General features: G+C 41.7%; 1 protein-coding gene across 7 annotated transcripts in view; it reads left to right on the forward strand.

Annotated features, from left to right (window-relative positions):
* ANK3 (ankyrin 3) overlaps positions 1 to 25,090 on the forward strand; it is a 506,950-nt gene that overhangs the window by 274,039 nt on the left and 207,821 nt on the right. The window contains exon 1 of one of the 7 annotated variants that reach the window (XM_069980291.1): positions 1,919 to 2,032. The exons of the other annotated variants lie outside the window; for them this stretch is intronic. Coding sequence (XP_069836392.1) covers positions 1,919 to 2,032 — 114 coding nt within the window. Of the gene's footprint in view, positions 1 to 1,918; positions 2,033 to 25,090 lie in introns of those variants that run through there. 7 annotated transcript variants of the gene reach the window in all.

A 25,090-nucleotide genomic window follows, 5' to 3' on the forward strand; every position in this document is an offset into this window, starting at 1 on the left:
GAGAGCACCTCACGATATAAACAGTTGTAACGCTGCTTTGACCCAGTTGTGAGACCATTATAATTTGACCCCTGTCAAAGTTTCTCAGATTCTTATACATGTCTATTTTTTCTCCTTCCAGCACATCAACTTCAAAATTTGCTAAATTGCTGCCTAATACAGTATATGTCAATCTTTAACAGATGCCATTGTACCATAAATGTCTTGTCCATACAGGTCCCACACCTGCGTAAGGAATGGGGGTCCCTTGACCCTGGAGAATGGATGTTGTTGAGGATTGCCCTATTGAGAAAGTGAGGGAAATAAATCAGGGCATTTGTATGGGACATCAATATGGGATCCCGACTCCTAGAACTCCATCAATCTACATGTCTGAAACTTTAATAAGATTAGGGATGCCTTTCTTTTACATTTGTTCACGTCAATTTCCCTTGTTTTATTAATATATATATTGTATTAATCCACATTATTACATAAACTTTTTGACTGTTTTTGTAGTTTTTGTTTGTTTTTCACATAACATGACCTAGTTGACGGACAGCAGTTGGTAAAATGAATTTTTCATCTGGATTAACAGCCTTTGGATAAACCAGTTACCGCTCCATGCATATTAGAAGGGTTTATTGGTCTAGCGTTACGTGTATGCTGGCATCTGGATAAACCATGCAGAGATTAACCAGGCTCAGCGTCGTGACAGTATACCCATCCTTGATGAAAGTGGAATAGTCTAAGCCCCGCATATCATGTGATGGTTGGATGGGAATGTTTTTTTAGGTCACATTTCCAGATTTTGTAAACAATTTCCCAAAATGGCCGTAAAATATTTTCCCTCTGTCTTTTTTTTTCTCTCTTTTTTTTTGTATTGAAATAAAGGTTATTCTTTGCATGTCGTTTCAGTATTAGTGTTTGCTAGAACGGTTTTTAATTTTCTTCTGTGTACATTCCATTAATAGCTCCTGCTCTAGGGCCAACGTACTGCTATTTATATACAGGCGATGAATATTCACAAGCTGCAGATGCTATGGACTCAGGTGGTAAGAAACGGAAGGTGATCGGAGGAGGCCTCCATACAGAACTCCTTAGTCCGTAAGCATCGCTGGATCCGGAAAATTATACAAATTCATTGCAATGATTTCTATTTGTGCTTTTGTCTCCGGATCATTTTTTTTTTCTCCGCAGGACTGACTTACAATGGGGGTTTATGTGTAAATTCTGAGACAAAACCCAGCTTCATTCCACCTCCCTCTATGAATCTGTTGTCATTCTGTGCATCCAACACACACAGTGTTAAAAAAAAAACCTCCCGTCACATTGTGTTCTGCATAATGCAGCTCAGGGACTCTTTTTTTTTTTTCTTATTATTATTTGCCCTATATCTTGGCTATATCATCAGCAGCTATAGAGAAGTGGGAGGCTCCTCTGCATGCTGGGTTCAGAGACCTACACAAGGACACATTTTGGTCCTAAGCTGATGACAAAGTGCATGTCTTTAGCTTCCAGCTCCTGGATTGGGAAGCAGATTGTGATGCTGGCTCTTTGCATGTGCAGCTTCACATGACTGTTCCTCTGCATAGAGCATCATTAGGAGCAATCCCCCTTTCCTGGGATCACTTAGACACTTCCAGCTGGTAACAGGGGGATACAGCAGTCAACCAGCACACTCTGCTTCAGCTGTCTTTCTCATTGTACTTATGCATAACAATGACTGGGAACGCTCCAGGTACTGGAAGGTAGAGCAAGGGATGTGAGCACTGGATATTTGCACGGTTCCTCATCCTGAGCCTGCGTACTGGGGCTTTCAGCTCTCTCTCTCTCTCTCCATTTGTTGGAGTCTTCCCTGTCAAGCTGGATAGAAGGTGCATAAGGGTATACCACCTTTTTCAAGGGACTCTTATTACATGGGATATTCTCTCTCATAATGGCTCATGCAGCATCCCAATTAAAGAAAAACAGGGATCTGGATATTAATGCAGAGGAAGACGCTAAGGAGAAAAAAAGGCACAGGAAACGCTCCAGGGATCGGAAGAAAAAGGTATTATTTCTGCATATGACAGATGGATGGCTGTATGTTGATTTCACGTGTGTAGAGCCAGTGTTAGCATGGCGTGAGAAGAAAAGCACATTTCACACTGTTATGGACTACTGCAGAGATGATGCAGGAGGTGTGTGTATTTGCACACATGTCCGTCTTCTTCATGGGGATTTCAAGCATCTGATTCCCACTTCTATGGCTTAGAGCTTCACTACTTATATTTGCCATTGAACATCTTTCCATACTACATAATGCATTGTCTTATGTAATGAAATTAGTCATTTGTTACTATCTATCTATCTATCGATATATATATATGTATGCTATTCTACCACCGTTGTGATCTCACTCGGAAACGTTCACTATGACGATACTTGTACGTGGGGGGACGTAAAAATTTTTTGACACTGTCGCTAAATTATTCGTTGCATACAGAACCGATAAGATAAAGCGTTGTCTTCTGCGTTTCTCTTGGTGTCAGTGTCCCCTGCCTGGGACAAAGGGCTATTAAAATGCATGTTCCTATAGAGGATGGTGTAGGCAGAGGGGAGACTCCGTCCTCCAGGTTAGGAGATGAGGCCCAGCAGCGTTTTTACTCTCATCACATATAATTAATATATATTGACCAGGAGGCCACAGATGAAGGCCAGCGGTTTGCTGCTATAGGTTTCCCCTTTCTTTTCTTTTTTATGATCTTTTGTGGTATTCCCTGAAGGACGGATAATCCTAATTTACTGAGAGCATTGATGCATGAGCTCCTTCCTTCAATGACATGTAGATTTGCTGCAGTAAATGTGCATCCCCCCTGTTGTAGCACATAAGGCATCACACCACTTGGCTTCCGTCTTGTATACACTGTTCCATCCACAAATTCCTGGTAGGAATCCATTGCCTATTGTTATAGGTGACATAACAGAGAGGCTCCAGGTACTGTCATTGGTGAGGATGTCATATATACAATGTACTCATCTACTCCACCTTAAATCTCTCCAAAAACTGCATTGATCCCGGTAATGGGAATCTATGACATTACTTGTCAACCTTGGCTGATCATTGTGGTGGATCGGCCATTGTGCCCTTAGCATTTCTGTGTATGATCCGGATGTTTATTGACCAGGCAGAAAATAGCATGGGAAAGACATGTTGGCATAACATTAGGTTTTCAAAGAAAATGCTAGATTTGATAGAGATTCAGGGATGACTGCTGTTTTCACATACTGATATTGGATACTATGATCGATATTGGTTTCTCTTGACGTAATTGGTGATGCTCTGTATGTCTTATACCGTGGGGTGTATACATAGCAGGCATACACGTGTCTAGTACAAATACTGTATGCCACCATGCAAATAGATGCAGGGAGTAACTCTAAGCTTCAGCAATTGTCTGGACACCTCCAAAGGATGAAACTGACTCCTGGCCAAATCCCTTGGCGTATAGCTCTTTGATACTGTTTGGGCTTTCACTTTATAATCCTGTATCTTGTTACATTCAGGAAAACACAAAATGCCCCCCCTCCTCCTTCCGCAGTAAATGGTCAGTGTTCACACTGAGACCCCCTAATGTCAGTCCATTGAATCATTATTATCAATTAGTAAACTTTGAAGCAGCATGACAATAGCAGTAACATGCGTCGGGGTCACAGCTAAGATTTATCCATTCTTCAGGCTTTTTCTATTACCATAAGACCACCTCCTCAGTATAGAGGGGGAGAGAGGACTGAAAGGGTATACATTGTGCTGTGTATTGCCTTTGTCTTTCCAGCAGGGCTTTGATCATATGCCTGGCTTGAGGGATTGTATATGAGGCCTACAGACAATGCACAATAAAAACGACATCCTACCCATATTCATACAGGCCCATTACCATGCTAAATGAGCAACATTTTCTCAATGCCGTCACTTTACAATATGGTGTTTGCATAGTCAGTGATGTTATGGCTACAGATTCTAGTAAATCATATATGTCGCTTATTGTGAATTATGCATACTCAGAATAACACATCTTAAAATTAAAAAAGGGAATAAAGTAATGTTGGTGCATTGATATATCTTGTACAGCACTTAGACTGATATCTGTATAGTGCACATATAACGTTATATTATGGAGCAGTACTATACTAGCGTCTCTTAAGACTTTCAGTGGAGGCAGATTCACGCTCCTGCTAATGGATTGAGATCAATCGAATGTTTCAAGTGTAAAAAGTACAAAATTTCAGCTCATTAAAAGGACATTTGTGTTTGTGTAAAGCAAAGGGTGTGGTTTACCGTAATGGACAGTCAGCTGTTCTGTTTCCTGCAGTAAGTCAACCCAAAGTAGTGGAGTCTGCCTATACTAACTGTTCTTCAGGGACGCTGCAACTTTCCATGTGATGGGGTGTGGTAGTGTAATACAGATTTACACTGTTTATACTCTACCATAACACATAGGGTTAATAATCTTTAAATGTCAGACAGGGCAGACAGGGTTAAAAAATAAAACAGCAATTACTCACCTCACTGATCTCCCCCTGCAGACACTGAGTCTCCAATGACCTTCACTTCCTGGTCTGTTTCAACACACAGGAAATAGCTGGAAAAGTGGGTGATGGCTAGAATGGTGGGGCACAATGTGGCCAGTGATTGCCTAAACGTGCATGTGCTGGGACCAAGGATTGAAGATCAGTGACGACCCATTCAAATATGCTTACCTGCAAGATATTTCTTTTTTTTTTTTTTTTAAGGAGTTTTGATGGGATCTGTACAAGTGTATGGAATATAATATAATTAGGTGCACCACAATATCTTTCCAGTTTATACATCTGATATTTTACCAGATTTTAATCTATATATAACATAAAATGATATCTTAAACCATACTTGTCACAAAAAAAAAAAAAAAATTTATGTCAAAAGTTTTTATCGGTCAAGGTTTCATTGTTTTAAACCTGAATGAATGAACAGGCTGCACTGTGCGGAGCTCAATGTTTGGAAGTCCCGTAGAAGATGATTGGAGCACTGGGTACACAAGCATGGAGTGCTTTGTTTATTTGGGGTTACCGTTTTCCTGTATACTGGGTAACGAAGGGGATCCCAGTGGTTATAACCTCACCAACCTGCTAGTTAAAGAGGTTATCCGGCGCTACAAAAACATGGCCACTTTTCCCCCTACTGTTGTCTCCAGTTCAGGTGTGGTTTGCAATTAAGCTACATTTACTTCAATGGAACTGAGTTTCAAAACCCCACCGATTCTGGAGACAACAGTAGGGGGAAAGTGGCCATGTTTTTGTAGCGCTGGATAACCCCTTTAACCCCAATCCTGCAATAGGGGACTACTTTCTGAAATGGCAATACCCCTTTAACTGACCCTAATATGGAACATTTGTCTACACCATGGGGGAGATTTATAAAGCATGGTGTAAAGTGAAACTGGCTGAGTTGCCCCTAGCAACCAATCAGATTCCACCTTTCATTTTCCAAAGAGTCTGTGAGGAATGAAAAGTGGAATCTGATTGGTTGCTAGGGGCAACTGAGACAGTTTCACTTTACACCATGTTTGATAAATCTCTCGCCATATGTTCCTGTGGTGATTTTATTTATTACAGTACAGGGTTATTGCTTTGTTCTCCTATATACATGTGTTATAGAATATCCTACATTAGGTAATGTGGACTTGTCTAATGACATTTTGTTGTTGCATTTCTCCTCTTCTAGATGCCCCACTTTATGCTTTAAAGCGCAGACTCCATGATTCATAGGCAGAATATCTTTACAGATCAATACAATATAGAAACAACATATTAAACTATAATACGGGGATCAGTTACATAGATTTCATTCAGTACGTCTCATGTTCATCACTGATGCCCATTGTTAAGGATGAGGGATACCCCTCCACATGTTAGATCTTTCTGTTGGGCTCATGGGATTAGTCACCAATGAGATGTCATCAGATCATGTGTGAATATGGTCTTATCTGCTCGGGGCAGCCTCAGCTTTGTTGCTGTGTCACATCCTCAGGTTTACATGCTATACTTTATTTGTTGCTTCTTCTATCTAAAAGATAAAAAAAACCCTTTGGTATATAAATCTGTTAGGGATGATATAGAAGACGGAAAACCAAGGGATGTTCCAGAAAATATTATAAAGATATCAAGAGACAAGGCTATTGTGACCATGTAAAGGTAATATGTGCCATTCGCGTAGCATATAGAGTTAACTGATTTGGTGATCACAACATTTCCATAGCTTGTGGTTTGTATATACAGCACATGGAACAGCCTTAGAGTATAAGGACTTACCATAATGCAGCATAGGAGGCTTTCACCTCTGGATCACTGAGTCTGGATATCCGTTATTCCATCAATATAATCCTATAGGCAATGTCCGGGTTGTTATACAGTTTATGTAAGGCTTATTGGCATTACAGTCTTGCATACAGCAATGTGCTCTTGAATAGACATCAACATAAGTAATGTTGCAAAATGTATCTCAGTTGTGGTGTATTAGAGCATAGATGGGGAACCTACAGCTTTTGCAAAACTACAATTCCCATCATGCATAGTCAATAGTGATGAGCGAATAGTATTCGATTGAATAGCTATTCGATCGAATACTACGCTATTCGAGCTATTTGTTTTTGTTCGAATATTCGAGTTTTCTGGCCAATAAACATGCAGGGAAGAGGGGCAGGCACTAGGAATAGGCAGAACTTTAGAAAAAAACTCTAACTGTGATTGGCTGGCTAAACTACGTCACCTCCTGCATATACGAATAGGGGATTTCAGATTTGTGACACTTGCTGGTTGGAGCTAGAGAGCTACAGGCTGTACACCAGGGAGAGAAAGCTTTTAGGTGAAGTTAGGTAGGAAGGGACCCCCAAAAGCCCTTGTTAGGGCCAAAAGTATAGAAAGCAGAGATTTAGAAGGTGTTTTGAGACAGTGTGTTTAGGGTCCTATTAGACGAAGCTATTTTTAACATTTACTGACAAACAATAAACGATTGCAAACAAGATTGTTTATCGTTAACCTGAAATCGTTCACCATATTTCACAGAACTATAGTCGTTAGTTCCGTTATTACGAACGTTACTATGATCGTTTACTCTATCTGATCCCAGCAAAACAATAAACAATGTGCAATTACACTGAACAATTAGTGAACGATTGCAGAACTTGAGCAAACAAATGTGGAATTACAGCAAACAATCAGTGAACAATTAGTGAACGATTAGTGAACAATAGTTACCAAAGATAATCATCCCGTGTAATAGGGCCCTTGGGTAGGAAGGGACCCCCAAAAGTTAGATGCACCCAGGCATGCTTCCCCTGGTGTCCCAGATGCATTCCAGAGGTGTTGGCATCATTTCCTGAGGTGTCATTGTGGACTTGGTGACCTCCAAGTGATCGAATATTGATTTCAAAGTCCCGAATATTTTTCTCCCATAGACTATAATGGTATTTGATATTTAATCGAATATACGAATATCAGGGGCTATTCGAATCGAATTTTGAATTTTTGAATATTTCCAGGCATTGCGGGAATTGTAGTTTTAAATTGTTCCCCATCCCTGATTTAGAGCAGGACCATCAAACTGGTGGCCCTCCAGCTGTTGCAAAACTACAATTCCCATCATGCCTGGACACCTAAAGCTTTAGCTTTGGCTATGCCCGAGGGCCTCGAGCTTGATGCCACTAATTTTAAAGGAATTATGTGTTTTAAGCATTTCATTGATCCCAGGAACAACCTTAGTTTTTGCATTGCACAAAGACAATAGTGAACATCTGGATTTGCTAATAAAGGGAGCTGGCAATGCACATACGTATCACAATAATCCTGTATGGTCCTGCAGACTAATTCTGTTATATACCACTGCTTTATATTTTATTATAATGTAGTCGTATAGCCTAATAAGCTTATACTGACAGGCAACATATTATACATTGAGCCTGTAGGATGAAGGGGCTGGCAATCTCTTCCAATGAATCTACAATTGACCCTATACCATTGTACACAAGGCTCAGCTGATGCCTTCCCTCTACTGCACAGAAATCTTAGGTCAAATGAAATTAACCCCTGGCTGACAATCTAGTAGGAGGAATATTTATGTGTGACAGATAAAATGTTCCAATGTGATTTTTACAATGTGGATGTAGACAAGAGGGCCAGATGCCACTAACAAAGGCTTTTGTTCCCTTCAGCGAGCCCCATAATTGTTGTGCTATACGTAGTTTATGGATGTATATGGGGTAGCAGGTTCCGTATATCATCACCTCCTTAGGTCTTAATAGGCTTAGTAGCCCATGAAAATATCTCAAAGTAGTTCCTCAAGCCTTCTGTAGTAGGTGTTTATAGCTTAGAGAAGAACTATGATATGCAATCTAATCTAATATTTTCCTGTGCAGGTATCTGTGATGTAGAAATATAGGCTGGAGTTATTTTTTATTACTTAAAAGGGTTGTCTATTGCTGAAAAAAAATTAGGGGCTCAGGCTGGCCTAAAAAAATAAGTGATACTCACCTGCCCACTTCTCCACATAGTGTCCACTTGCTGATCAGTGCTTCAACACAGGAAAAATTCTGCTCAACCAATCAGTTGGGTTGTAAGACATTACCAGGAAGTGCCAATAAGCATGGTTAAGGCACTACTAGAACAGCAGCATTGGGGAAATGGGCAGATTAGTATCACTTATTTTTTATTTTAAAGCCAGTTTGAGCCCTTACAATTTTCTCTTTTTTAATGCTCTTAAAGGGTTTTTTTTTTTTTTTTTAAATTTCATACTTTGCTGGAGGTGTGATAAAAAAATAAAGTCATACAAACCCACCCCAGTCCATGTGTCATATAATCAAGCCCCCTGCCCTTTACCCTTCTTCCTGCTTCTGAAAGTGATGGCCGCAGCAATGTCCCGGCTTATTCAGACATTGCCTGAAGTGACAATTCCTGTGATATGGGTCAGGGATATGGATGACACTGGATGCTTAAAAGAAGATGGGGTAAAAGGCACCAAGTACCAGTGCCCCAGGTGGTTAGGATGTATGTAATAGCATTAACCCGCACTAGAAAGGACACATTTTAATCTATGTACTGTATGTCCTGAATGCAGTTTATACCACAGCTCTGTAGACTACAGATAATTATTTGGCGTTTGCTGTGAGGATTCTGAATTTGCAGAGAATCCCAGGCTGGGAAATTCTTTTGCTCATTTCTATTTATAATCCTTGGTTTGCTGTGGGTGTCAGTATATGATGTTAGGAGGCATTTGTGTGGCAGAGGACTGGAACACACAGGGGTTGGAGAGATCACACTTTGATTGGACTTCTTACACTGCATTTTCTTTGAAGTCAACTTCAAAGTGTTGATATGTAAGATGCCGACACTGATACAGAAGGAAGACAAGTCTTTCTTTTGAACTGTTCAGAGGAAGAATCCGGTATATTTTATAAATACAAATATTTTGGTGCAGTTGTATTTCATGTAAGAAAGGCATCCAATGGACAAAAAGTTGAATGTTGTTTTATTACTTTTCCAACCTCTGCTAACTTAGGGTATGTGCACACTACAGAATATGTGCAGAGACTTCAAGCGGATTCTGCCGCCCGCACGGCCTTCACTTGAAGTTTCACCTGTCCCATAGACTTAATGGAATTCATCAGCGAATATCAATGAGTCTATGGGGCAGGTGGAACTTCAAGCGGAGACTGCGCGCGTATCCTGTAGTGTGCACATACCCTTATACCTACAGTGCCATTTTAGTCAGGTGTAGACAAAAAGATTTGTCAATGAGCAGATGAATGATCAGCAAATTTTAACTGGAGTTGTAGATTGATGGTAGCATACAGTATATGCTAGTGTCTAAGGCTACAGTCTGATTTATTTTCCTCATTAAATGAGCACAAATGAGGGAAAGCTCATAAGGCTGATTTTACATAGCCACAGTACATCAGCATTTAAGAGTATATATTACAGCTGTAATTCATTGTTTTCTTGTTTGGTGCTGTTTTATACCCAAATTGTCACCCAATCCTTACTAGAGCAATACACTTCCTATTGATAATACATTAGATCCAGTGGATTGACGATGCATGTGAGGTGTCTTTACGTATGGCTTTTATTGGGATTTTGTTGTATATTTTTAGCACTTCTTAAAAGCTATGACCATGTCTTAAAAGTAATTGTGTATATTTACACAATTTGATGATGTTAGTAAAAAGGCTGGAAATATATTGACTCTCTTCGTCCATCCTGCCATCTCTTCGTCCATCCTGCTTGATATCTGCCATTAGGTGAAGGGGGGAACTTCCATACATATTACATGGCTCTAATGTGTATGGCTACCTTTAGGTGATCTCTGCCTATCCTGACCCATATCTGTCTACCATTAGTTACGGCATGTGAATATAAGAGGCCATGCCTCGGCTTCTTCTATCTTCTATCAGCATTCTCTCTGCAAGTCATCAGTTATGACTATTAGAGAATACTCCAGGAGGACATTTTAGTTGAAACCCATTCCCTAAGGTGGCCATACACCTTCAATGACTCACAGCTGAACTCTCCCATCTTCTCCCTATCCTCCTCATACACAGGAATATTTGGCACAGCTAAGTGTTCCTATGTTCTCTATGGGGAGAGTTAAACCGCAGCCAGAGTGCTCTGGCTGCGGCTTATCTCTGCCAGACGAAAGGAGTCGGATGGTGATTTCCCATCACACCCGGACTATATCTCGCCCGACTTTCGGTCAGGAGAGCTACATGTACCTCTTACTGATGGTCAAACCTGACGCAAATGTAACCCATACGGTTGACCAAAGTATAAAGTGACCAGTGCAATCATTAGATTAGATCAGCACTGCAGGGAAATGTGAACACTGGGCTCCCTTCAAATGACAACCTTTAGGAATCTTTTAAACGCTCATCTCTATTCTGAAGAGAAAGCACAACCCATATTGATGCTTTTGTATTATTAAATGTGGGAGTATGTGTAACCAATGTTTCCATAAAGTTGTGTGATGAGATTTTGCAGCCTATATGGATCTGGATACTTGGTGATATCATGCCTGTCTATACTGTGTGTGAAAACACTTCATCAGAGTGCTAATCTAGTGTGTGGGTGTTTTATACAAATAACCACTAAGTAGAAAAGACTGAGCACAAAACTCTACACAGTATCTGCTTATTGAGGTCACTTTTACTTCCTCTACATCTATTTTTAATTGGACCAGCAGAATGGGCAGGAATGCTGTCTGCAGATTTCCAATTACAGGAGATTGTCAATTACCCATGCCGGCAAAGCATAGAGCAGTCATCCTCATAGAATGGATTCCATGGAAGGTGCTTTTCATCCTTGCTTTCAAAATATATTTGGTTATTCTATAATAAATGCATGCAAATGTACAAGAATAAAAGGGGCCTAAAAGTCATTTCCAAGTTTGTATATAAAATATAATAATAAGTATAATTGCTTTGCAAATAATAGAAAAGTATACCATTAGAAGTAACTTATCATATACCAATCCAGCATATAAATTATATAGAGACAGGCCATTCATGCTCCACTGGAAATTCTGGGAATATAGGATATAGCTCTCAAACCACCTTAAAAAGGTAGCTTTTCCTTCAAATCAGTGTTTCACTCCAAATAGGAGTCTCAGAACATGACTAGAGATAGATGCCAAGCCAAAGATCTCTCTGAAAAGAAAGAATACCCATCTGCAATAGGCCGCTCAACAGCCAGCCAGCACCCTTGTGTGTATTGACAACAACCCTGAAACAGCGATCTACACATGATTATGCTTTCCTTTTGAAAATAGTTTTTTGGCATTGGTATAATGTTCTAGCGGGTTGGGAACAGTAGTTGGCTCTATAGCTTCATGTATGTCTGTCCTTAGTTGTTGTGGAAATAGGTTTATAAAAGAATTTGGCCTTTATGCAGACGCAACCACAAGTTTTAGTAGATCTGTTGAAATTCCTGTTTGGCCGTCATAAAGTCCAAATTCTTCTGGGCATCTATCTCCACATCCTGCTATCTGCAGCTCCTGTAGCTTATCCGGGGGTCTGTGGCTTGCGAAACCAGCAATATAATGGGTGTCGTCATGGTTGTATAAAGTTGGGGATGTGTCGCTCCAAGCACAACACCCAAAGGTGAGTACAATCCCTACTGTGAATAATCACTGCACAGTAAGGTCTCACCCAGGGGTGCACTCCTTTTTTTTCTTTTATCTTAGCCCCCCCAGCTGTTGACAGATCCAGTTGTGTAGCAGCAATTCAGGTGATGACGTAGCATAAGAGGATGGCTGATAAATGGAGATAGATGGAGTCCCCACTGCTGTTTATCCTCACCCACACAACTACAGTGAGGAGGCGTTTGCAATAAGCATGTGTGCCGCTGTAGTCAGACTCTATGGGACTGATGGTAACAGGCTAAAGCCCTCTTTGAACTTTTGTTGTAAGAAATATTTGATGCGTTACACTTATCGGCATAAATTGTTTGTTGTTTATACATGAGGGGTAGCATTATTTTTTACCACTATATAAAACAGATTCTGCTGTCTCCCACATACACAGAAGAAGGAATTCTGCTCTTTTATAATACTTCTTAAGAAGCAGCAGCAGTATGGAGGACATTGTAGAGGAATCCTGTGCTGTCCAAACTGTAATTAATTTCCACAGTAAGCTCAAAATATGTCTGCAGTCTACTCCCCCCCCCCTCTCCGTATAGTCAGTATGTAACCCCTCAGTGATCTACCATACTGTCTGGTGAAGACCTGTGGTGTCTCCGGATTCCCCGCTAAACAAACCCAAGGCCACTTCTGAGAGAGACTTGGCAGTGACAGTCCGTTCAGCCAATCACTGGATAAACAGAAGAGCAGAAACAGGAAAGCTATTGCAGTTGTCTTTTTCTGTAATTTGTATATGCTTTAAAGGGAAACTATGAGGAGGTTAGACCTGCTGACAGCTCCCTATTAGGCACGGGGTGCTGAGGATGAAGGTAAGTCTCTTATGTTCATCCTCGACACTTTACCTGTGAGTTTGTAGTGTAAACCTGCATCCAGTAAGGCCTTTGGAGCACTGGGGGCGGGGCTACTGCCCAAAGAGCACCGTTCTGCCCCAGTAGCCACACCCCCTAGTGCTCCAAGCAGCCCTACTTGGTGCAGGATTACACTACAAGCTGCATGGCAATGGCGCCGAAATTGAAGGTAAGAGACTTATCTTCATCCTCAGCACCCCGTGTGCTACAGAGAGCTATCAGCAGGTCGGATTTGTCTAATCTGCTGATAGTTTCCCTCAAATGGGGAGAGCAGCCTTCTTCTTCTTCTTCTTCTTCTTCTTCCAATAGGTGGCTTTCTGAGAGGTGGAATCCTCACTTTCGGGCCCTGTGGATACATTTTTAAAGTGAATTGTTGCAGTATCACTTTAACTTTTTTATTTTAAGTTTAAAGGCATATTCTCATCTCCACTAATATAGTTATACTTGTAGGGTTTGTCAAGTTAAAACTTTTGGAAATACATTTATTTAACAAACCTACCTCATTCTGCTTGATATGCTTCTCTTTTCCTTCAACTGTTGACAGCTTGTTGTCTAGGTTACCGAATACCGCTCTGCTGTAAAATTTTGCTAAATGAATATATTAATAAAAGTATAACTATATTAGTTGAGATGGGAGTACCTCTTTAGAATGAAATGCTTGATTATAAAGAATAATGCTTGGCCTGACATGTGCCATTTTTAGTTTCTCCCCCAAAGGTACCTCCTATATCTACCTCAGGTTCACAATGCTAACGCATAATACACAACTCAATTTGTTAGGCAGAGCTTCTGATAGCTAAGCTGCAGTACCACTCACAAACTGAGAACAAGGGTGGCACTGTTTTGGGAAGAAAACAGCAATGTTTTACTAGTGCTAGATAAGCTCTTTACCATTGACCATTAAAGGGATACTCCAGTGGGGGGGTAGGGCACTTTTGTGCTGGGACCGGGGAGGAGGTGGCCGAGGGAAAAGACGTCCACTTACCTCCCCAGTTCCAGCGGCGGGTCCCACATCACGGTGCTCACGTGACGTCTCAGGTCCGCTCAGCTACTCAGTGAAGAAGGCAGGATCTGAGCGGACTTGAAACGGATCCCGCCTCCTTCCAGGTGAGTGGACGTCTTTTCCCTCGGCCACCTCCTTCCCGGTCACAGCACAAAAGTGCCCCCCCCCCCCCCCGCTGGAGTACCCCTTTAAAGCTAAATTAAATCCGGAGTTTACCTTACATAAGAAAACTTCCAGCTCTTTACTGCAGATGGAAGGAGCACAGCCTTGGAGGGGGAAGTCATGAATACATTTGCTATGAATCTATCGTTGCTGTGCTGGGGAGTAACCTGTGTGTGATGTTGTTTTTTACTGTTTAGAATAGAGTAAGAACCCTGTGAATTGGCTGCTGTTTGTAAGGCTGTGGGTGTCTCTGTGGGCCGAATTGAAGAGATTGAAGATTCAGGGGATTATTGTAGAAATTAATGTAATTGGCTGAATGCATTATTCATTATGTGGCTTCTAATGTGGTCATCTATTTTTTATATTTTCTGTAGATTATTGAGGATCCAAGGTTTTCAGATCTGTCAATATTCCTATTAATTTTAATTGTTAGTTGATCACTAGAGGTCCAGCTGCTGAAACCCTTAGTAATCAGATAATATTGTCAGGCATCGGGGGGGGGGGACCATGGAAGGTATAGATATACATTACAGTAAAGATTTTTTTTTTTTTTTCCGTAAAGATCATTAAAAAATTACAGCTTTAACATATAAATTTCTCACTCTTGTATATACTTAAAACATAAATACAAATTTCCCCCCTTTTGAGTAATAATAATATAGCACCAACGGATTCTGCAGCACTTTTTTTTACACAATACAGAACGTATATATTTATATTACATTATATAATAAATTAATAAAAATAAATAAAGATACAAAGGGAGTTAGAGACCTGCTCGCAAGAGTGTACAGACTGGCAAGCAGGTCTCTAACTCCCTTTGTATCTTTATTTATTTTTATTAATTTATTGTAGAATTTTATATAAATATAACCTCTGTATTGTGTAAAAAATCGCTGCAGAATCTGTTTGCACTATACAAATAATAATAATTATTATTATTTTTATTTCTTCACAAACACCTTAAAAAAATCTACCATTTATTATCAACAGTGATTATTGAAAATTAACCATTTTAGTGATGACTCCCATAAAAATTATATATAGAGAAAAAAGACAGTAAAAACCTATCTCTGCATACTCATTAGAGAAAATCCGCAGATGAGACCTTCTTACGAAGCTGGAGGAGTCTGTACAGATTATTGTAATGATCATTTTATAGTTTACTGTAAATGCCGCTAATGTGTTCATATCAGCATTTTGGGCTGGAGACATATATCACTTATGGATTCATTATGGGTTTTCATTGTATACATAAAAACGATGGTTGCCTGTGATTTTTTTCAACATGTTGTCTAGAGAGAAAATTAAAGGAGAAGTCCTGCAAAATTTTTTATTAAAGTATTGTATTGCCCCTCCAAATTTATACAAATCACCAATATACACTTATTACGGGAAATGCTTATAAAGTGTTTTTTTCCCTGCACTACTGCAGCAAGGCTTCACATCAAGACTTGGTGATTTGTATAACTTTTTTTTTTTTTTTTTGGGGGGGGGGGGGGCAATACAATTCTTTAATAAAAAATTTTGACGGACTTCTCCTTTAAATTGGCCATCCTTCCCTGGTTTAGTCTAGTCCCGTCTGTTAACATGGCCGCCAACTTCTCAGAAGTTCTCATACCTCTCAGATAAGGACCCAGCTGACCATTGATGGGGCTTCTTAATTTTCCCCCATCAGTTGATGTTGGGAGCAAGAAGGTTTACGTATGTTGGCCTATCACTGCCTGCCCTTTTGTTATTAAGAAGATAAACAAGAACCAGAGGCGTCTGGCAGTGACTTCTCTTCTCTCCTCATTCTTGTGGAGGCGATGCACTTTAAATGGCCCTAGGCCAGCTGGGGTTCTGTTATACCCGCATCCTTTGAGAATTACAGTACTTATGAAATAAATGTTTTAATTAGTAATTTAATTACTCACCTGGCTGCCCGCAGTGGTGTTTTACTATGCCGCATTGTATGGGGTTCTGTCTTGGTGTACACCTAACAAAAGCACTAAAACCTACTGAGGACTTCCATGGCAGGAGAAATGAAGATGCAGTGTACAGTATATAGTGGCTTTTTCTTTCAACCGTGTTGTGACTGATCCACATGCCTGGGGAGATATCTTTATGTGTTATCCAATCTGTTCTTGCATCATTCATGGCCACTTGCATTTTTTATAGGCTGTGCATATATTTCTCTTATGGTTTTGTATGGAATGTTTTATATGTATGGAAGGTATTATATGTGTCTGTGAACCTGCAATTTTGGTGGGACCAGCTGACCATTGATGGGGTCTCTAAACTTTCCCCCAACAGTTGATGTTGGGGATGAGAAGGTTTAAAGGCCCTATCACACGGGCCGACAGTGAGGAGCAAACGAGCGCTGTCAGCGCTTGCTTGCTCCTCGTTCCCTGTTCGCTGCCGCCGCTATTACGCGCGGCGGCAACGAGTGGGTGAGTCCGGAGTGGGCCGAGGGAAGCTGCGGGGGGGCTGCTCGGGTGATTGCTGATCGTCCGGGTAACCCATAGGATATAGCGGCGGTCTGCTGCTGCCGCTCCTATTCCACGGAGCGTCAGCACCGGATCGCTGCTATGTAAGTCGTTTGTCTTTTAACATGTTGAAAGACAAACGACTTCAACGATCAGCCGACATGAACAGTGTCGACTGGTCGTTGCCTCCTGTTCCACGGGACAATTATCGGTCGTAACGGCCTATATTGGCCAAATATGGCTGATAATCGTTCAGTAGAATAGGGCCTTTAGTATGCTCACCTTTCACTGCCTGCCTTTTTTTTCTTGAAGAGATAAACAAGAACCAGAGATGTCTGGCAGTGACTTCTCTTCTCTCCCCATTCAGAGCACATGCCTGCTTGGCCAAGCAGTCTTCCCATCTAATACTACCTCAACACCTTTGCATACTAACTATTCAGTTCCTCTGGAAAGAAATTGGCCCCCTAAACCAGGGACCCTATAGCCGCTGCATGGTCTGCCTCTGATTTCTATATCCTTGACATTTCACATACTACTTGCCTAAATTTTTAATCACCTCAAAGTATAATATACTTTATTAATTCTTAATGCTAATATACTTATTCATTTCACTTAAAACACTGACAAATCCCTTCATTTTACATCAGCTCAGGTTGCTCTTATTTCCCTTTGCCCATGGCTGCAGGGTCCCTTCCGCCCTCTAAAGACACTGCAATATCAGCAAAGAATGGAGCATCAGCCTGACTGTAGCACCGCTCCTACTAGTGATAGAAAAGAGAACCTCTTGTGTTCCCGAGGTATACCAAGGAGGCAGACATATTTTGCTGTCCTCCCCTTACCTCCCCTTATGTATCACATTAAGAGAAAAATAACAGCTAATATAAAAGAATCATATACTTATCCCTCTATCAGCTTAGTGCATTAGTCCTATATCATGGAAGGGTTAAGAAGAACTACAGTCGTCAGTGCAACACCCGGTCTCTGGTGCTCTCCTTCTCCGTGTCTCTGCAGTGCAAGTGAACATTACTTGTGTGTTACATAAACATGCATCGTGCTGGCTACATCTGCAGTGCTCATTCCTGGCCCCGTGCCATACTAGAGATATATAAGAGGGATTCTTCCACTAGTTGGTGCACACAGGCTGTACTATATAGCTGCAGTCCCTGCCGCCTACAAAAAAGAGAATATAAATATAAGGGATTATTTCGAATCAACCCACATAGAAAAAAGCTCAGATCCGTAAAGCGCGTAACCCTATAAATTCCATTTCTGTCGGTTACATAACAGCTCGGAGACATGGTCTGACTGCCTGATGTTAGCGTATGCTGTTACACAATAACAGATCCTGGTGCTTTCAAGTAAATTGTCCTATTGTTGCGCAGTGCAAGGTTATCCAAGATTCTTCCCACCTCTTATCAGTCAGAGGGCATGGTGGGTCTGCTGATGATCTGTGGATTTTTATTAAAAAAAAAAGAAAGAAATGAAAATGTATGTTGATTCCTGCCCATTCCGAGCTGCATCAGTCATCGGGCTTTGACGTAAATAATAAGTCATTGGTTGTGACATTAGCCGCAGAGCTCTGTGACACATTAGAGTGTGATTGGCGCTGTACGGTTCAATACCTTGGCAGATTTACCATTCGGGATCCTATGATAGTGGCAATCCTACATGACTGGATACATCAAAGAGATATTACCAGGAAATAGAATTTTAACTAACAAGATGAAGACAATGTAATAGATTATATTTAATTTAGCTGAATTACCATTTTAGATAAATGGTCTGCAGATCACTAGCAGCTGGCAGCTATTTCAGTGTGATCCTCACGTATCCAGTCCAATGGTCCGTTCATTGTCCTTCTGTGACCTTGCCAGTCTTCCCAAAGGCACATACTCATTAGTCAGGCTGCACTGTATTGTGGGGCTACCTAGGTGCCCTTCAGCCTGACCGCAGCTGTAATTCTAAATGAGGCTGTTCTGCTCGGGAGACATCTGCCCATCCTGAGATGTCAGGACAAAAAGTAGGAATGTACAGACACATACGGGGCTGTAAATCTCTCTGGAGCTATATGAAGAGCTTCTGGTCATTGGACGTGCTTGGTATGTCTGGTCTGTACAACCCTCATGTGGATAGCAGAGATGTGTTCGGGAGTCTGCATGGACACACCTGTTCTGCCAAGTCAGAGGCACTTTGTAGGCTGCTGTATGTATATGTTCTGTATGGTGTTGTGTTACTACTTCTTAATATGGTATCTAATAGTATGACACCTCGGGATCATTGTAAGGTATGAGAGAGAAATCTATGGGTGGTTCACTACACTTAGGGGAGTAATCAGATTAGGGGTAAAAATAGACCCATATAATACTAGAGATCACTAGTCTGTCATTTATAAAGCTGGTAATACAATTATTTATGTTGGACCAACCTGACCATTTTGATGCATCAGCAGATCTCAACAACCCTTAGGGCCCTATTACACAGAGCAATAATCAGAGATTTGGCAGATTATCACTCTGTGTAATAAGGACAACGATCAGTCGAAGAAACGATCATCTGGAATATCGCGTATCTGGAATATCAGGCTGTGTAATACGGCCCTAACATCTGCATTGAACATGGTGCATGATCCATAGTTTCGATTTAAGATAAGACTAGTGTTAAGCCAGCACGTAAATGCTCGAGTGCTCACTACTTCAGTGCTCGACTCGAGTAACAAACCCCCTTGAAATCATTGAGAGACTCAAGCATTTAACCAGGTGCCATCTGCTCAGCACAGCAGACGTTGCCTGGTTGACTCATAACATTTTTTCGTTCTAACTTTTGTATATTTTGTCCCTTCAAGGTAGGAAATAGCCATCATACCACCGGAGTTCTAATGTGTCTTGCAGAAACGACTACATTTGTCATTCTAATTTTTGTATATTTAGTTTAAACATCCCTTCAAGTGACAAAGTATACAAAAATTAGAATGAAAAAATGTAATAGGTATAACTGATGGCCGACCGCTAGCAGCATCGAGCTCAATCAAGCACCACATTGCATTTTTTTCATTGTTGGGACATTATTATGGGGGCAGCCATCTTGCCTGAGCTGCTTTTAACGGTGTTTATAGATATGCAAACGTCAGGGTAGAGAAGGATTGGGCATGTTGGTTTCCAACTGCCCAATCTTTTTGTTCTTAGGAAGATAAGCCACTGCCAGAGGAGTCTGGTTGTGGTTCATCCATTCAGAGCATATGCATGCTTAGACAAGCCAAGCATGCATGTTTATAAGGGGACTGGAAGAGATAATTATCAGCTCAACAAGCATTTAGTCGACAGCTATCTTAAGTACACGGGTACATGGCCAGCTTATGAATCCAGCAATAATAAGCCTAGTCATTTTTGACTCATCTTGATCCTGTGTAATCCTTTGAAAGCATTGGTTACACGTTACAGTTTGGGAATTATAGGCTTCTCGAAAGAATTTAAACAATGGCAGAAAATATGAATGTAACAAATGTATTAAATTGGAACAATGCCACCAATAGTGCTTCTATGACCCAAAGCAACTGTACCGATAAACAAGTTCCTACAAGAAACATTATTAACCCCGCAAGAAAGACATGGTGACACAACCTTTATATGATGGGGGTCAGTCACTGTTTTATTACATAAACCAGCAATACAAACAATGAGCTGACAGCATTGTGCCATCCACCAGATTAACAATAGACAAGTCCGGCTGAAATGCTAAAATTTTGTATTTTTTTTTTCTCTCTCAAAACCACTACTATGGCTTGAAAGTAGACAACTGTCACGGCCGCGGCGGCTTCCCGCGTCCCGGGTGGCCGCCGCGACCGCCTCCTGTCCCGTGCAGCCGCCGGGGTCCTTGTGTAGGGACCCGGCGCTGCTGCTGCTTCGGCCCCTGGGGCGCCTCACCTCTCCTCCTTGCATGTCGCGGTCTGTGCCGGCCGGCGCGCGCGTCCCCGCCTCCTAGGGCGCGCGCGCGCCGGCTGTCTAAGATTTAAAGGGGCAGTGCGCTCCTAATTGGTTAGTGGCACCAATCACTCCCCTATAAATCCCAGCATGCCCTGTCCTTAGTGTTGGAGCCTCTACATGCTTCCCATAGCGTTGGCCCAGCCCCCTGTTGTTCCTGTGTCCTATTCCGCTACCTGGTCCCAAGTCCCTGTTCCTGAGTCCTATCCGTTACCTGGTCCCAAGTCCCTGTTCCTGGTTCCTGTTCCCCTGTCACTCCATCTGTTCCCGTGTTCAGCCTGTCACGTGCGCTCTCACCTGCAGACCATTGCCTGTGCCATCTCCTGCCACGCCTCGCCTGCTGACACCAGCAACCAAGCCAGGGGTAGCGACCTGGGGGTCGCCTGCCGCAGCAAGTCCATCCCGCCTTGCGGCGGGCTCTGGTGAAAACCAGCGGCCCCTTAGACTCCGCCCCCTGGTGAGGTTAGTGCCATCGCTGGTGTCGGTCCAGTGGATCCACTACTCCAGGCGTTACAACAACACAACACAAACAGAACTGTAGAAAACCCTACAGAACACGGGGTGTGGGGGCTCTGCAGTATAGGGCCGCAGTGACCTTAGGGGATCTTCCTAGAAAATAAACAAGTTCACTTTTTTTTAGTTTATGGCTTAATTAATTATACATTAAGTTGAAATAACTTTGTAAATAGGGAATCTATATTTAGCTATTCAGAATTCCGCTTACATCTTACCATATATTACAGCAATCTCATGAGGTTCTATGTCTGATCTGCATAGATTTCAACTAAGCTATGAGAAATGTTTTGACTGATTCTGTAATGTAGACTTGATCCCTAAAGCAAAGTGTTTGGAAAAGTTTCTCAACTTTTTCAGCATATTTATATTTAAGGTATAAGGCTATGCTCCCACTTCGGGAACATCGCGGGGAAAGGTGACCGTCACGTCTATATAACGAGCCAGCCATGTTTGTCTGCTATGTTCCCAAAGTGGGAACATAGCCTAAAAGTATGTTCCGAAGTGAGTTTTTTCCCTCAATTATGTGCTGCCTGCTTATTTGAACATTAAAGGGGATTTGAGGGCAACAATCTTACCACCATTGGCACCAATACGAAATGAATGGAGCAAACTTTTTTCTGTCATTCATAGTATGTTCTGATTGGTTGGGTACCAGGTGTTGGCACCCTACTGATCAGACATTGATGACCTATCATGTGGATATACAGGTATCATCACTGGAAAAACCTCATTTAGGCCATGACCACACAGCGTCTATTTTTTGGGCAATTTTGAGCTCAAATAGTGTCCGTTATTTCAAAATAATGGCCAAAAAACAGCCAAAAAAGATATTGAGGGAGATCTATCAAAATTGTGTAAAGTGAAACTGGCTCAGTTGCATCTATGAACCAATCAGATTCCACCTTTAATTTTCCAAATGGAATGGAAAGTGGAATCTGATTGGTTGCTAGGGGCAACTGAACCTGTTTTACACCATGTTTGATAAATCTCCCCCTTTGTGTGGTTGTAGCCTCAATCAAATTTATTATTCACATTAAAGCCAAAGCTCATGTTCCCTGTCTATAGGCCCTATATGAGTACATTTACATTTTCTACATGTCTGACTTATTTATTGAGTGTAATTGTTTCAGAATGTAAACTTCTGGTGTGCTTCTTTAATCTACATCTATATGAGTCCAATTAGACCTAAAACCAGTGAACATGTACAATAAATCCAGTTTGAAAGTGCACATGCACAATGTGCCTTGGGATAAGAAGCCAGGAAATGCCGTAATGAAATAAGCTTCACATATGAGCTGTTCAGATGATGCATGCCAGCAAAAGAGAAAGTGCAAACATGCCCCATATAGTATAGAAAAATGTAAGTTGGTCACATTAATAAGTACATATTAAGTACACCATTGAAAACTGGGCTGTAACTAAGCAAATAATGTGTTCAATGTGCACTATCCAACTTTTCTGCTATGTAGCCTATTTACTGTTTATATTAAGGTTTTTATTATCTTTATACTGTTGATTATTTCCGCAAATTGTGTTTACTTACTGCAGGCTAAAGGCCCTATTCCACGGAACGATTATCGTCCGTATTCGGCCGATATCGGCCGCTACGGCCGATAATCGTCTCGTGGAATAGAGTGCAACGATCAGCCAACATCGTTCATGTCGGCTGATCGTTGCAGTCACTTGTTTTTCAACATGTTGAAAAACAAGCGACCGATATAGCAGCGATCTGCTGCCGTCGCTCCGTTGAATAGGAGCGTCGGCAGCAGACGCTGCTATATCCTATGGGCTGCCCGGACGATCAGCGATCCTCCAAGCAGCCCCCTCGCAGCTCCCCGCCGCCCCTCCCGCACTCACCAGCTCGCTGCAGCCGTGTTGAATAGCGGCGGCAGCGAGCAGGGAACGAGGAGCAAACGAGCGCTGAGAGCGTTCGTTTGCTCCTCTTAACGACCCGTGTAATAGGCCCTTAAGGCTATGTTCACACACCGTGAACAACCGGCCGTTCCTCTGCCGCGCATCAGCACGCGCCCGCATCAGAGCTTCCCCCTGCACACTATGGAGCGAGCGGCCGGAGCCGCTCGCTTCATAGTGTGAGCTGACAGGGTTTCTTACAGACATGTAGGAACTGACATGTCAGTTATTTGCGGGGCCGCACGGGAAGTGTATACGCTCCGGCCGGGATCCCATTGAAACTAAGGCATTGTTCCACCCTGCAACAACGGCCGTAATTTTACATAGTGTGAACATAGCCTAAAAAGGATTGATTCTTAAAGGGGTTGTCCAGCGTTTTCCTTCAAATCATCTGGTTTCAGAAAGTTATATAGATTTGTAATTTACTTCTATTTAAAAATCTCAACTCTTCCCATACTTATCAGCTGCTATATGTCCTGCAGGAAATGTTGTTTTCTTTTCAGTTTGACACAGTGCTCTCTGCTGCCACCTCTGTCCAAGACAGGAACTGTCCAGAGCAGGAGAGGTTTTCTATAGGGATTTGCTGCTGCTCTGGATAGTTCCTGTCTGCTGGCAGCAGAGAGCACTGTATGAGACTGAAAATAAAACACCATTTCCTGCAGGACATATAGTAGCTGATAAGTATGGGAAGACTTGAGATTTTTAAATAGAAGTAAATTAAAAATCAATATAACTTTCTGAAACCAGTTGATCTGAAAGAAAAAGATTTTCTTTGGATAACCCCCTTTAACTTAAGTGTCTGTTCACATGAGGAGCAGGGCCGTATGCCTAGGGCAGCACCTCACAGGGGGGCAGTACCAGGGAGCAGGGGGACAGAAAAAACTAATGTTTTTGTTGTTATTTTTTTAGTTTCCCTCCTCCCGTTCAGACTTGCCAGTAAATCTGGTGTCTTTTCCAGGGGGGTGGGGGGTATGGTGGTATTGGTCAGGTCTGGTATCGCCAATAGATGCGTGTAGATGGGGCGTCTTCAGGTTTAGTGCCTAGGGCAGCAGCAGCTGTTAATACAGCCCTGATAGGAGGATAGCATTTTCTGCAGCTGATGGTTCTATGGAAAATCTCGGGGTAGTGCAGAAATCTCAGCCACACTCTGCATACAAAACCTGCAGAAAACCCTTGGCTATTGACTTGTGGTGTGGATGTTCAGTTACAATTGTTACTGCAAATACGTTGCAAACTTAAGAGAGGGCGCCTCATTGTTTCTATACATGCTCCTAGGGCCTCTGTGTTTTAATAGAATTATAGGTATGGGTTGGGAATTTGTGCAGATATCTCTGGTTATGACAAGATAATGTGGTTGGAGGTTGGAGCTATTTTTAGGTTTTTCAGAATTTACCCGTCTACACTACACACATTTATAATAAGATTCATAATCTGAACCATATTGTTTATAAAGGCCTTTAAGGGCTTTTCCCAGCCCGTCTACTGTTATTGCCCAGGGGCAGTAATGGCAGGAGAAAAAAAAACACAATAGCCCCTCTGCTTGCTTCTGGTCCAGCTCTGCCTCCACTCTGGACTGCAGAGCAAAAGTCCCCCATTCACTCAGCATGGGACATCATAGTCTAGACAATCACTGGCCTCAGTTGTCATGTGCACTTTAACTTGCCCAAACAACCATGTTAGTTTATATTATAATAGATTAGATTATAGGTGATAAAACGTTAGTGTAAGACACCCACCAATGGCAATAATAGCCCAACATGTACCGTCTGCTATTAAAACAAATGGTTGTTGTGCAGGATTGTTGTGCAGAAACTTCCATGAGGGTACGGTATGTTTACATAGGCTAAGATTGCACCCTCTCCCATTAAAGGAGAAGTCTGGTGAAATTTTTTTATTAAAGTATTGTATTGCCCCCCAAATTTATACAAATCACCAATATACACTTATTACGGGAATTGCTTATAAAGTGCTTTTTTCCCTGCACTTACTACTGCATCAAGGCTTTATCAATAAGAGCTTGA

This window comes from Dendropsophus ebraccatus, chromosome 8 (genome assembly GCF_027789765.1).
Source record: "Dendropsophus ebraccatus isolate aDenEbr1 chromosome 8, aDenEbr1.pat, whole genome shotgun sequence".
In the NCBI taxonomy this organism is placed as follows: Eukaryota; Metazoa; Chordata; class Amphibia; order Anura; family Hylidae; genus Dendropsophus; species Dendropsophus ebraccatus.